Source organism: Platalea leucorodia (assembly GCF_965183815.1).
Source record: "Platalea leucorodia genome assembly, chromosome: 19".
NCBI classification, from domain to species: domain Eukaryota; kingdom Metazoa; phylum Chordata; class Aves; order Pelecaniformes; family Threskiornithidae; genus Platalea; species Platalea leucorodia.
The window spans coordinates 3,182,431-3,196,367 of record NC_138841.1 but is presented as its reverse complement, the minus strand read 5'-3'; the positions used below and the strand labels follow the sequence as shown (position 1 = coordinate 3,196,367).

Genomic DNA, 13,937 nt, shown 5'->3' with positions numbered 1-13,937 from the left:
TATACATTACTGTAATATATACTCCTAATTGACGAGGATATTGTCCTTAATGAAAGTCTATAGAAGCGGAGATGATTATGGCTGAGGCAGGCTATAAACAGGCAGCTTTAAAGCACACACCTCACCCTTTAACATTTGTAAGTCATTTGAGGTGCCAACTTACTAATAAAATGTGACATTAACGTTCAGAGAACAGCCAAGGCAGAAGTTAACAAAGTTCTCCAAAGCAGCAGGCAACTTCTGGAAGGTGACTTACCATCTTCTCTATATATAAAAAAGGAGACAGTCTCATCCTTCTGCAAGGGTTTCTGGGGGAGGCATTGCCCACTCCTCTTGGCCAGCTCAGGGACCTTGATGTCCTCTCTTGGAGCTCAGCACAGATGGATTTTGGCATCCTTGGGCTGAAATCCATCTGTGTTGGATTGGCCTGGGCTTGGGCTTCTCCAAGACATCCAGAGGGGTCATGAGAAGGTGTTGCTGGCCTGGGTTTGGCAGCAGGAGCAGATGGAGGTTGCAGCACTCAGCCGCAGCCTGCAAAGCAGAAGATTGCTTCCAAACCAGACATGGGGTTGAAGAAGCACGGGTGGCATGGGGACACCAGCTCAACTTTCCTGTGTTTTGTTTCCCTCTAGATCCTGACAGTGTCAGGCCCCCCAGAAGGAGGGACGAGGGTGACCATTCGTGGCGTGAACCTGGGCCTGGATTTCTCCGAGATCGCCCATGGCGTGCAGGTTGCTGGGGTGCAGTGCAAGCCCCTGCCCGAGCAGTACGTCGTCGCAGAACAGTGAGTGGCCTCCAGGACCTCACCCGTCCCCACCGCAGGTCCACAGCGCTGGCCAGCCTGCACAAAGCCTCTTCCCTGACCTCCAGCAAATGCAAAGGAGGCCAATAACTCCTCCAAACCCCAGGCATCATCTCACCACCCTTTTCAGCCCTGCAGACCTGCAGAAAAGGGTCTGGAGGTGGATGGTGCCTGGAACAGGGCGTGCCATTCCTACACCAGAAGGGGATGAGGTGCTTGGATGCTCTCTCAGGGGGTTAAGCAGCCCTTTAAGCTTTCATTAAGTGTTTTGTTTCCTTCCACACCGCGGTTCCTGCTTTGCTAAGCAACTTTTCTGATGAACACCTTGCTGTTGATGCTGAGCCTCTCTGCCCCCTCCGCTCCTCATCGCACTTGAAATTCAGCCGGCGCTGCTGGCTGCACGCAGCCATTTGTTAGGCGGCTGAGGCGGTGACAGCAGCTTAATCCGAATGGGCCTCCACTGGAGTCAATTCATTTATTTCACTAAGAAAAATGTCAATCGAAAATTAGAAAATAGGCATGTAACAGAGGATGGGCAAATAAACCTCCCAAAGTGACACATGCTCCTGTTGCTGCCTGGGGGGGTTGTTCTGGTGCAGCCAAGGTGCTGAGGGGTGCGTTGGGGGTCATTGGTGCAGGGCAGGAGAGCAGCAACATGTCGTGTCTCCCCTTGGGTTGCCTAATCTCCCCTGCTGGGGACCAGGGCGGTGTTGTGTGTGGTAGGGCCGTGGCTGCTCACGGTGAGCGTGGGGGAGCCCAGGGTGCCAGTGGTCCCAGCAGCCGGATCTGCCCCAGCTGCGGCAGCAGCTGAAAGCAGTTGTCCTCTGGTGGTGGAATGCATTTGCTGGGTCCCAGTCTGATCCCCAGGGTAGTGGAAGGACCTGTCGCTAGCACATGTTGGTGTTGGTTTGTTTTTTGCTCACTCCTTGTCTTTGTTTCCCCATCTGTAAGACAGAAATGACATCAGTCTCCTCTTCCAAACAGCGAGGATGCGTGCAGTATATCAGTTAGGAAGTATTTTTCCGATCGCTGGATGGAGGGTGCTCTGGATGTGCAAAGCATCGTTGGTGTTATTGCAGGAATGGCTCCAAGCGCTGCACGGATAATACTGTCACTGCTAGTGGTTTGGGCTGTTCTGCTGAGCAGTATTTTGTTTTATTTTATTTTTCAAATAAAGGATAGAAGATTATAAAATTATCCTCCTTTGATGGTATGAAACCCTGATTTTATAATCATGACTCTAATTACGGCTCTTGAGCTTTCAAAGTTTAACATCATTAAAACATTTACCCTGGGCAGATAACAGCAAGCGTTAGCATGAGAGCTGCCTTTTAAAGATGAATACAGATAAAAGGACCCTCTTAAGGGTTCTGTGGGCAGACTGAATTCCAAGACTGTAATGACTCACCATATGCTCCAGCCACGCAATCTATCAGCCAGCAATTAGGTTAATGTTGGTGAAAGGGCCACTTAGCCCAGCAATCAGCACCCTACAGCTCTGCTGAATGCATCATTTTGTAACAAGGTACCTGCTGGGAATTTGGCATTTAACAGGAATCGGGATCAGGTGTACCAGGTCACTTGTGCCCTGTCCCGCACCCCGTCTTGCCTGGTACTGCATGGCAGCTGCTGCTTTACTGGCAAACAGTTGAGTATTTGGTGTTTCCCCCTGGATATAGTGCTTGGTGTATCCTTGTTTCTTGTGGGAGCAAACCTCCGCCCTCCTCTCCTGCCCACGGGGTGTCGGGAATCACCTCACCTTGCGTTGTTTGCCCATGGGCTGGCAGGAGCAGAGGTTACTGCTCCCAAACGCCAGCCCTCCCTCCTAGCCCGCCAGCGCAGAAACCCTGCCTCCTCGCCCCGCTGCCGGTTTGCAGGAGGAGAAGTAATGAAGCAGAGGAGAGGTGCATGGGCGATGTCTGGTTGAAAGGCAGAGAGAGGAGCACGTGGCAGATTAAGGCACACAGCTGAGATGCTTCAGTTTCTGTTCTCCAAAGGCAGCGTCTCTCTAGGCAACCCGTTTTGATGTGCAGCAATAAGGGCTTTCGCATTAGAGCTCTTTACTAGCGTGTATGTATTTCATTAGGCCTCCTGGCATCACCTGTGCATGCTGTCTGCAGGTTCTTTTTTCCTTTAGTCTTTTTATTTTATTTTATTTGTAGTGAATTCAGTGCTGCTGAAGGCAGCTGAAACACTGCCTTCATGAATTGGAGCCTTTCATGCATTTGCATGGGATCGGCAGACGAGCGAGCGTCTCCCCTGCCGCTCTGCAAAAGCCCCTTCAGCCTCACCGGGGAAGAGGTGCTCTGGCTCTTCTCTGGTCTCGCTCTCAGGGCCAGACATCAACAAGTGTCTCATCACCGGTGTTACCATCATAACCAACCCGAGGCGGGTTAATCCTGTCCTGAGGTTTCCAGCGCCTGGCAGGATGCTCTTGAATTCATCTTGCCGTGGGAGCAAGCAGCATCCCTCCCCTTTAGGTACAGCTAGGGAGCCCTGCCAGCTGACGTCCCGCTGGAGACCTCTCTCAGACCTGCTGGCATGCCAGGCATTTGCTTGGTCTCATCTCCAGCAGGCATTCTGCATTCCCAGGGCCCTGGGATTTTTGGATTACACACCCACGGGGTGCGTAATGAGGGTTTCCTCATCTTCCAGCCTGGCTCGCTGTGGTTATCCCCAGCAGCTCTCCCCGGCCCTGCGGCTTTCCCTGCCTCGGGAAGTGCCCACGGGGCTGAGCTGGGCCACGCGAGGAGCACGAGATCGGTGTCTCTCGGTGCCGCGAACTCCTTTTCCCAGCACCAGTACGTTCTGCGTTAGCCAGCCCTGTCTCCCCTGCAAAGGCTGCTCTCCACGGCTGTCTCTATCATCCCCGCGCAGGTTTCTCCATTTTTGATTAACTGGGAGACTGCAGTGTGAGCTGTTCCCTTAATGAACTCATCTGTTACTCTAAGGACTTCGCACTCACTTTGCTACTGGCTAATATATTGCTATTAGTGCTCTGCTTTGCTCTGGAGTTTACAGCTTGTAATAATTATGTCTAATTTTGAGTTTTTTTCTTTAAATTACTACATGGGGTAAAAATAGACTCAGTAATTAACTTCTTCCAAAGAGGCAGATATCAAAGTTAAAAGGGGGGAGTGGGGGGGAGAAGAAAAAAAGTAAGTCAGCCCTGCGCGGAGCTGCGGAGGGGACTGTGGGCACCTCCTGCCAGGGCCTCACTGCGGCGTTTCTGCTTCCAGGATCGTCTGTGAAATGGGGCAGGCGCTTCCAGGGATCAGCTCCGGCCCAGTGCTCCTGTGCATCGGAGAGTGCAAGCCCGAGTTCACGGCCAAGTCTGCGCAGCAGTACATGTTCGTGGTGAGTGTCCTGCCGAGGCGGGGGGGCAGCACGCGTCCCCCGCGGGACAGCCGTGCCCTGCGAATGCACGTGTCAAATGGATGGGGTTCAACTCCAGAAGAAAATCCCAAATTTGTCATCTTTTCCTGATGCTTTCCCCATGGCATTGCACAATTTGTTGGTAGCCCAGTCAACGAGCCCAGTTTTCAGGACCTAGAGCTCACACGGGTCCACGGAATAAACAGGATTTATGTGGGAACCTAAACCCAGGGCTTCCCCAGCATTTCATTTCAGGTTTGCACCTCCAAAATAGTGATAACCTTCTGAATTGCTAGCCTGGGTTACTCCTTGCAAAGTGCATTGGTGTAATCCCAGCAGGAGCGTTACACAAAGCCTAACTTTGTTCTGTACCTGAGGACTTTCTGTGCATGAGGAATTGGCAAGGAATTGGAGTCGGCACTCAAAATTTTCCTCTGTTTGTAATGGATGTTGTTACTTTGGTGCTTAGTGAAGGGGGGTGAATCTAGGGCGCTGCTTCTTGCTGCTTTCGAAGATGTTTCCGTACATCCGTGTGTACACATACAGGCACCAACAGGCCTTTTTGCATGAACACAGAAACCCGCAACAGGAGAGCAAGCACCAGAGCCCATCCTTCTGCAGCTCAGGTACTGAGGTCCTGCGAGAAACTTAGTTTTAATCAACTGCCTGTGAAACCTAAAAATATCTCAGTTAGTTTCTGTGTCTATAGATTTAATCTTTTCCTCATGATGCCCTTTGGGATGGAAGAGTAATTCTACATCCAGATATTCGGGGATTTTTTTTTTCCCCCTCCAAGGATGCTGGTTCAGTGTAGGCTTTCTCTGTCTGCTTAATGGAGAGCTGCTCTTTGGGTTGGTGGGAGTGGATCATTTCTTTCTGTTGTTCAATTAGCAGCCTTTTGATTCATAAACTTAAAAGCTACAGCTGGGGTTTCTCATATCTCCAGTTTTGCCTAAACAGGACACTTCATCCAGCCACATTGATTTTGTGCTTAGTGGAATCTGTATGCAGGGAAATGCCAGCACTTACCAATTGCCCACAATTTGTAAACTAATTGAGAGATAAATCAGGCTAGCCCCTGCCACCCTATCGGCGTTGTAAGCGACACCCTCCCCTGGGATTTCGTTTATTCAACAACGTAGCAGGGGTGCAAAATGTCACCACGTTTTGCTCAAATATGCCAGAAACCCCTCCGATCATCGCAGGGCACTGCCAGTAGAGTCCCCAGATGTGCCATTGTCGGAAGGCAGGTTCCCATGCGACGCAAGGAGGATGCTCTCTTGCTTTGTGTTCAGTAATAACCAGGAGCCAGCGGAAGGTAATTGCAGAGATGAATCTTGGAGCAATACCTTGCAGCAACCTGGTGAGCATATGCCGAGCATTATCATCCTTTGCATTGTTGCTTCTGATTTCCAGCACTTACCCTGATTATATGGTTTCTTTTTCCCAAGCACCTAAAACTTCTGGCACATCATTTCCTTTTGTTAGTTGGCCTCTACTTTTCTCTTTAGCGCTGCCACAAATTCCATTACAGCTGGTTTATGCCATTAAAGTCAGTAGTAAAATTGATGGGTACCTTAAAGCAGAGCTCAGTTCTGACCCTGAGAGGGTTCATGCCTTAGTGAGCTCATCTGGTGCTTGCCACCGCGCCGGAGCGATGCTGTCACCTTAATTACACCCATTTTATCTGGGGAGCTGGAACCTTGGAGCTACTTTGGATCTGTAAATCTGTCATAATTATCACCAAATCATGAGTTGAAGATGGAAAATTCTTGTTCAGCTTTCAGGCCCTCATCTGATGCTGGCCTCACCCCAGCCTTGGGAGTTTTTGCAGGTCTCTAGGAGGGGCCCTCAGCTCTCCTGTCTTTTCCTTGTTTACAAGAATGACTGCTCGGGGTTACAGCCTGAGTTTCTATTTTTGGCAATGCTTTGAATTTCCAAGGATTGCAATGCTTAGACAAGGTGATGCTCACACCAGAAACATCAGATGCTTGTAGCCAGGAGGTGCTTACAAGTCATTTTGAATGCAGAGGAGGGCCGTGCTTTCCAGTATGTGTGCAGCTGTCACTGGTGTGTGTATGGGAACTGCTGGACCTCACGGACATGGTAAATAACCGCTCCTTTCCATCCTTGGGATCCCACGAGCAGACTGGCCCCGGGGATGGGGCTGGAGGAGGAGGGTGGCTGGTAGTGGCTCTCGCTGTCTGGATCGTTCGCAGCATTGCAGCTTGTTCCTAATTCACCTTGGGAACGGTCGCCAGGGTTGGGCTGGAGGCTGAAGGAGGTTTTTGATGGGCAATCATAAACTGAGCATCCTTTGGAGGTTTTTTTGCATTTTGGAATCTTTGTTCCTACAACCCTTTTGGTTGTAGGAAATGCTCCCAAGCCTGCCTGGTGTAAACATTGCTATTACCAGTTGTATAGTCTAGTGTTGCCATTAGCTGGAGTAATCATAGAATATCCTGGGTTGGAAGGGACCCACGAGGATCATCGATTCCAACTCCTGACCCCAGCTAGGATAAGAGCTGTGAGCTGACCATGAGCGATTGAAAGATGAATCTTTCCCTCCTGTAATATTACTCCATAATTACCCAGAACAGGGTGGATCGTGTGTTTTTCTCTGGTCTATTCAGGAGTCGGGGTCAAACAGGCTTTTGGTCTAAGCTGCTTTGGCAAATGCTGTGGCACCCAGAAAACACATGTTGCATTGTGGAAACAGTAGAGAAAACAGGACAAACTCACCGAGCTGCCAAGCAGGAGGCACCAGGGGAGTGGAGCTGGGAGGCTGCCAGCCTTTGCAGACGAGAGTCATAAAGAGGGTAATGCGAAAGCCCTAGTAAAACAATTTGGTAATATCCACTGATTGAATACAAATAAAAAGGTACCTGCTTTCTGCAAATTCTATTAAGGGGGATAAATAGCTATCGTGGTGCAAGGCAGGATAAAGACGTGGCATTGCCACAATAATATCACCAGTAAAATGTCGAGTGGGATCTAAGTTTGCCCACCAAGGATGTCTTTCCATCAGCAACAGAAAACAGGCTCTGCCCCTGCAATGCTATCGCTGGTGGTTCATATTAAGCGGGAGCTGATGGTACTGCCTCTTGTTGAAGTTGTGCAGTATTTCCCGTTACCAGATCCTGGTGGGGTTTTTTGATGCTCTACCACGTTGGCAAACTTTAAACATTTGGGCTCAAATTTCCACTGTGGCAGTTCGCTTGGCTTGGGATGTATTTAGTTTTTGAAACTGCGGTGCAAACAGCTTACCTTTGTTTAAGAACAAAGTTGAAGGTAAATACATAGTTTTGCCGAGGCTAATTTTGCAATCGTTTTGTTGAGGCACGTCTCTCGGAGCTGGGTTCAAAAATTTAGCAGGAGATTTGTCAGGCGTCCAGGACGCATCCCTGGTTTGCTTTTCCATGTTAAAAAGGATTTCCCCCCTCAGCCAAAGCATGATGATGCTCGGGGGACGGTGCTTCTCCGGCTGGCACGGCCGCTGGGCAGCCGCTCGCTGACGGCTCCCCTCGCAGCAGGCAGGAGCGCTGAGTTTGTCCTTTTCTTTCTCCAGACTCCAGCAGTGAGTTTTCTGAATCCCAGCCGCGGTCCGGAGTCGGGAGGGACGATGGTGACCATCTCCGGGCACTACCTGGGAGCTGGCAGCCGCGTGTCGGTGCTCCTGGGAAACCAGACCTGCGAATTCTACGGGTAAGGGGCCGAGCCGGGCCAGCGCGGGCTCCTGCCATCCACGTCCTGGTTATCAGGGCTGCACCGCCAGGTATCAGCTGTAGCTGAGCATGCAGCCATGGCAAAAATTCATCTGGGAACCCCTGAAGGCTCTCATTCCCTCTTTTATTACATGAAACCATCTTGCCTCTTACTGTGACTGAGCCTTGCTTGGCCAGCGAGGGATTGCATCGGTATTAGTGCTGTCCATTATTTCATTTTAATGCCGTTACAATGTTAACTGGTCCAAAAATCTCGGGCAAACATCACTGCAAGTGTAAAAGGTTTATAGTAGTCATCAGTACCTGCCCCCCAGCCTGGCTGATCGGAAGAAAATGTAACGTTTATAGGAAACATCTAGTTTCTCTTTTCACAGATCAACAGCTTGCATTGCCTTTATTGCAGCCACTGCTGCAGGTACCTCAACCTCCTAGAAATGCTCTGAGCGAGGGGTGGGCTTCTGTGTGGCAGAGCAAAGCCAGGATCTGCACACGCCTTCTGCTGAGAAACTTGCGCAGCCATCAATCTCCTCTGGGATTTCTATGGCAAATTTACTTTTTACCCAGCAGTGTAAACACAGAGTTGACATTTGCAGGGTTTAATGGGTTTTCTTGGGGCTTAGTTAAAAAAAGATACAGGCAGTATACATCTGTGTGCATCACGTACACATCCGTGCCCTGTACCAAACGTACATAGGTGCCCCGAAGCAGCTGGCAGTATGCATTTCATAGTGTGGGCGCAGCCTGCGCGGGTACCTAGGCAAAGCGCTGTGATGTGCAAAGGGATTCAGATCCTCTCTCAGGCTTCCCAGGAGGAACCGAGCAAGTTTCTGGGAAAGTAAAGACCCCTGGAGGTGAATTTCTCATCTGGAAGACTGAGAGGTTCTCCCATACGGGAGCTGTGGGCGTTGAGACGTGGGAGCATGTTGGGATATTAGCAGTGCTTATTCTAGGTCCGTCCTAGAACGGTGCGTCAGGAGGTCTGGACATGCCGAGGTCTTCAAGTGCAGATGAACTCTCCGAATGCTAAGCACAGTCACTGATCCATCCGTGTTTTTTCCCCGTATCCGAAGCAAAGATGCCAGACTGCATCCTCAGATGCACACTGGTAACGGTGTTACCACCAGCAGAAGCAGCCTGCAAGCTGGCCTGAGAGCAGAATCAGCTCTGAAATGTAATCCCTTAAATATATAATTACATTCAGGCAACCTGCAGATACTGACCTGCAAAACCTGGAAGAGTTTTGAATTCTCTGTATGTTCTAATTACAGCAGGCAAGCAGAAACTTAAACAAAGCAAGCGGCAGTATATGAATGGCACCATCCTTCATGTGGGGTCACGCTGTGCACTTTGTTTTGCTTGGACTGTTCTGAGGCAATGAACTTCAATTGTACTCGAGGGTGTGGGGGAGCCTGATTAGATGAAGCAGTTTCTAATGAGATTCACTCTAATTACAGCTTCCCCCATTCTCCCCTCTCTGATCGGAGGAGTGGGTAGATTCACCATGACGACATAATAATAGCACGGAAAGCTAATTAACTGATCACAGGGAGCTGAGAGCAGCTCTGCCAGCAGCGATGCGTCACTCTGGATCTCATGCCAGAGCTAAGCAGGCGCGCTGGAGTCTGGCAGGGCTGAGCGGCCGCGGCGGCACGGGGCGGCAGAGCAGGCAGCAGGCAGGCAGCTCTTCAGCTGCACGGGCACGCACGGGAACACTCCGAGAATCAGCAAGGAGGGTGGAGAAACGCGCTCCTCGCACAAGGATGCCTTTGTGGTTAAATTAAACCTAGGTGGAGAGTGAGAATAAGATGAGGGAGGGAGGAGGAGCTGGGTGGGAAGGGGTAGACAGGTAATCGCATCAATAGAAACAGTCAAGTCCAATTTGTTTTAGATATTTTAGGAGGTTGTTTCTATTCCCTCGCTTGCGGCGGATGGGCGTGCCAAGGAGTGAGCTGGGAACATCGTGGTACCCGCTGTTCGATACCCCTCTGAAATGCTCAGTGCTGAGCGATGTGCCTGTACTCTTTGGGGGGGCAGGGAGCGTGTAAGGGCCCTGGAAAGGGGACCAGGCAGTGTCCCCTGGCCCGGGGGAGACACGGGAGCTTTGCTGGAAGCAGAGCAGGGCCACGGCTGCACTCGAGCCTCAGCTGTTCGGGCACCTCCACGAGTTGCGCGGGCTCCGAGGAGGGTGAGGATGGTGAAGACTGGGCGTTCAGGAGTGCCAGTTTTTAAGTGCCAGACTGTCAGCGAGGTGCTGAAGACCGGCCTGCCCTCTCCCCTGTGCGAAGCCAAAGCTAAATGAGCCACGGGAACAGCACGGCCTTTTCAGTGAGCAGGGGGCAGGTTTGGGCAGGCGGGACGACCCGCGGGTGGCCGCGCAGGGGCACTGGCCTTCCAGCGATCTCACTCCCGCGCTTTTTGTAGGAACAGTGTCCAGGCTCGCCGCAGAGCTCTGTGGTTCCTCGCAGCTCTGTCCCGGCAGCGGGAGCGGTGCCGCTCAGCTCTCATTCCCCTTCTCCATCCATCCACCCACTGGCGCCTTTGTGCTTTGACAGCACCTCGCTAACCCGCCGCCTCGACCTTCTCCGGGGCTGCGATGGAAGCAGATGGTCTGTTATGGCCAGCCAGCCAGCGCCGAGGACGAGGTCACCCCTGCTCTGACGGGCAGACAAAGCTGGAAGGCAGCGGTGACGGTGGTATCGCCCTTCCCAGGCGGGGGCTTCGCGGGCTCCATTATGTGGCTCACAAGGGCCCGTGTGTGCAGTGGGGTGCGGAGGGGAAGAATTTGGCTTTTGAGTGAGCTTATGCATACCATTTAAAAAGCAGCCATCTGTTTTCACACGCCCAACAGAAGGCAGCGGGTTCACAGAGGGATGCGGGAGGCTGCAGTTTGGCACAAAGAGTAATTTCAGGGAGCCTGCGCTTCTCTCTTGGTGGGCAGGCAGAGTCCCCTCCTGCACAGAGCTCATCCCCTTCGCAGGTGTCAGGGTCTGGGGCTCAGCCTTTTTGTGAGCTGCCCCAGGACAAAGGGTCATTTTCTGCTCCTACGCCGTGGCTGCCCATTAACGCTTCCCCGGCTTCTCTCTTGCACAGGCGATCCATGAACGAGATCGTCTGTGTGTCAGCTCCGTCAGCCCATGGCCTGGGGGCTGTTCACGTCTCCGTCAGCGTCGACCGGGCTCAGCTGGAGCGGACCTTGCTGTTCGAGTACATCGATGATCCGAAGGTGCAGCACATCGAACCCGAGTGGAGCATTGCCAGGTAACACAAGGCTCTGACAGCAGGTCCTCAACAGCGGGAGGGGAGCCCGCTTGCCCGGTCTGGATCTCCTCTCTCAGCATACGCTCAGTGAGGGCGAAAGAGGGTCTGTTTGGAAATGCACGTCCCACCCAGCGTCCTGGATTTGTCAGTGCTGGGTGTCTGCGGCGTTTGCATTTACCAAAAGTCAGGTCCAGAGTTGCTAAAGGGGTTGTAATTACCAAGGCAGTTACAGCAGTAGCAGTCTGCACCGAGATTCTGGGCGCACAAACAAAGCCCCAAGATCGCTTCCATCTGCTGAAGTGCACAATTGCTCATTAAAGGCTCCTTCTTGTAGTCCTGGAATAAAACAAAACCAGCAACCACCAAGAAAGGAAAAAGCTGATGCTAATCACAATGTAGTGTTTATCCCAGATTCACTGCTAGGAACCGGGCGGCCGGCGCTGTCACATCACCGTGACGTCATCGCTGCTAAAAACCCTGGGCCATGCTCGTCCCCTGGGGTTACTTTAATGGTTCTGCTCACAAGGGCTGTAACACGGCTATTCATTTCAAATTCCAATTATTTTTTAAAATTGCCCACGAAAGAAGTAAGCGTCTCGCAGCAGGCTCTGCGAGATGTTTGCTTTGAGCCCGAATTGAAGGTGGTGTCTGGTTTGGGGTGAGCCGGTCTGATGGGCTGGGCAGGACTGCTCACAGCGGTGCTGGAGACTCCGGTGAATCTGGGCTGTGCTGCTCCAATGAACACGTGAAAGAAGAAGCCGAGAGTGAAAGACTTTGCTCGGCGGCACTGGCTGTAGGAGAATGAGGGTACTGTAGCCTGGGGGTTGTGTCCTCCCTGGCCCTGATGGCACCCGGTGCTCTTCATCCCTCCCCAGCTCTATGTGACAACTTGCTGCATCTGCAGTCCAGATGCAAGTGCATGTCAGCTCCTTCACTGCACGTACCATTTATCGTGTTCCTTAAAAACATCACTGTGTAAATCATTAAACACTGTGACTAATTTATTGTCTTACGTATTTAGTCTCAGCTCAGTTGATTTCTTCGGTCCCATTTCTCATCCTGCTGCCTTGCAGTGCTGTTAGGTGGGAGAGGGTGCAGCTGAGAGTGGAGAATCTAGCTCACTTGTGAGGCACCGCTCCCCAGCGACTCGGGGAGTGCGTATTAATCCCCTCTGTCACCTGGTGCCTGAAGTGTCTGCAGAAAACATCTTTCTGAGATCCAACAAGCATCCTTGTTGTCAAGCACAGTCTCTCTGCACAGCCCCAGCCCCTCCTGCCCGGTGCATTAATCAGGTGTCTCCCGGTTCTCCGCAGCGGACACACGCCTCTGACCGTCACCGGCTCCAACCTGGACGTGATCCAGGAGCCCAGGATCCGCGTCAAGTACAATGGCAAGGAGTTTGTCAACGTAAGTAGCTGCTGCCAGTGCGGTGCCGCCGGGCTGTGCCTGGGAGCATCCCCGTGCCGCTGCACGGAGGGTCCCCCCCACCCAGGTGCACACATACGGTTACTGGTGCCGCTGCACGGAGGGTCCCCCCCACCCAGGTGCACACGTACGGTTACTGGTGCCGCTGCACGGAGGGTCCCCCCCACCCAGGTGCACACGTACGGTTACTGGTGCCGCTGCACGGAGGGTCCCCCCCACCCAGGTGCACACATACGGTTACTGGTGCCGCTGCACGGAGGGTCCCCCCCACCCAGGTGCACACGTACGGTTACTGGTGCCGCTGCACGGAGGGTCCCCCCCACCCAGGTGCACACGTACGGTTACTGGTGCCAGTGCTCTCTGCACGATGAGACTTGCCATGGCAAAAGCCGCTCTGGGGCTATTCCCCTAGACTTACCCAAACTGTTAGCAGCAAAACCTGGGGACCTGGACAGAGGGATCCGGAAACACAGAAATGGGAAATTACTCCCTCAGCAACACAGTAACTGCCAAGGAGTTTTCAAAGCTAGAAATGGAGGACTCCGCTTTAGGTCATCCTCATCACCACAAATTCTGTCTTGGGTCAGAAAAACGTGTTTCACTCCTGAAATATTCCCCCTTTTGTCAGAGCCCCAAGAGCTCTCCTCTGCCCAGCATCCTTCCCTTCCCTGTACCTAGCTCAGCTCCACAGGCACATTAGGATGGAAAGCCCAAGTGTAGCTGTCCCCATCATCCCCAGCTGCTCCACACTTCCCATTTTAGTCCTGCTCTTTCTGTAAAAGCCCAGAGCTAGGCGCTGAGACCTGCCAGCTACGAGGCTGCTATGTTTAACTAGTCTCTCCCTAGCTGCCTCTCTATAAATAAACCCCCTATTGCCGCAGCTCTGGGCCTGGCAAGCCTGTACCAGCCCAGGGAGGGAAGGAGAGAGGGGAATCGCTTCTGAACAAGAAGCTTTCAGGCCACTTTTGCAGCTTGATCACTGCGGTAAGGCCAGGTGCTGCTTCCCTGCGCCCTCCTCGCCACGCGAAGGATGCTGGGTGTGGGGCTCCGCGTATTTTGGTGAAGCTGGGTGTTATTTTTATGCCTCCTTCCCATCTTCCTTCCTATCACCCAGATGTTCCCAAAGCAAGGAGCGGGTAGCAGACTTTGGGGTTGATCTGGAATGCCACCTCCTGCCCCTATCTGTATTTTTTCAGTCCTAGAGTGAGAAACTGAAATGAATCCTCAGCTAAACAGGAACTAAATGATGTTCTTGTATGCTACAAATAAGAATTGTACCTCCAGAACCCGCAGAAATTATTTTGACTATGTAAAATTGAAAAATCTTGTCTCTATGCAGTGATCTTTCTGAC

General features: G+C 52.0%; 1 protein-coding gene across 1 annotated transcript in view; it reads left to right on the top strand.

Annotated features, from left to right (window-relative positions):
• PLXNA2 (plexin A2) overlaps positions 1-13,937 on the top strand; it is a gene marked incomplete at its 5' end in the record, with an annotated part of 151,948 nt that overhangs the window by 112,250 nt on the left and 25,761 nt on the right. Inside the window, 5 exons of the mRNA XM_082329984.1 lie at positions 633-784; positions 4,042-4,159; positions 7,746-7,882; positions 10,993-11,160; positions 12,474-12,567. Coding sequence (XP_082186110.1) covers positions 633-784; positions 4,042-4,159; positions 7,746-7,882; positions 10,993-11,160; positions 12,474-12,567 — 669 coding nt within the window. The remainder of the gene's footprint in view (positions 1-632; positions 785-4,041; positions 4,160-7,745; positions 7,883-10,992; positions 11,161-12,473; positions 12,568-13,937) is intronic.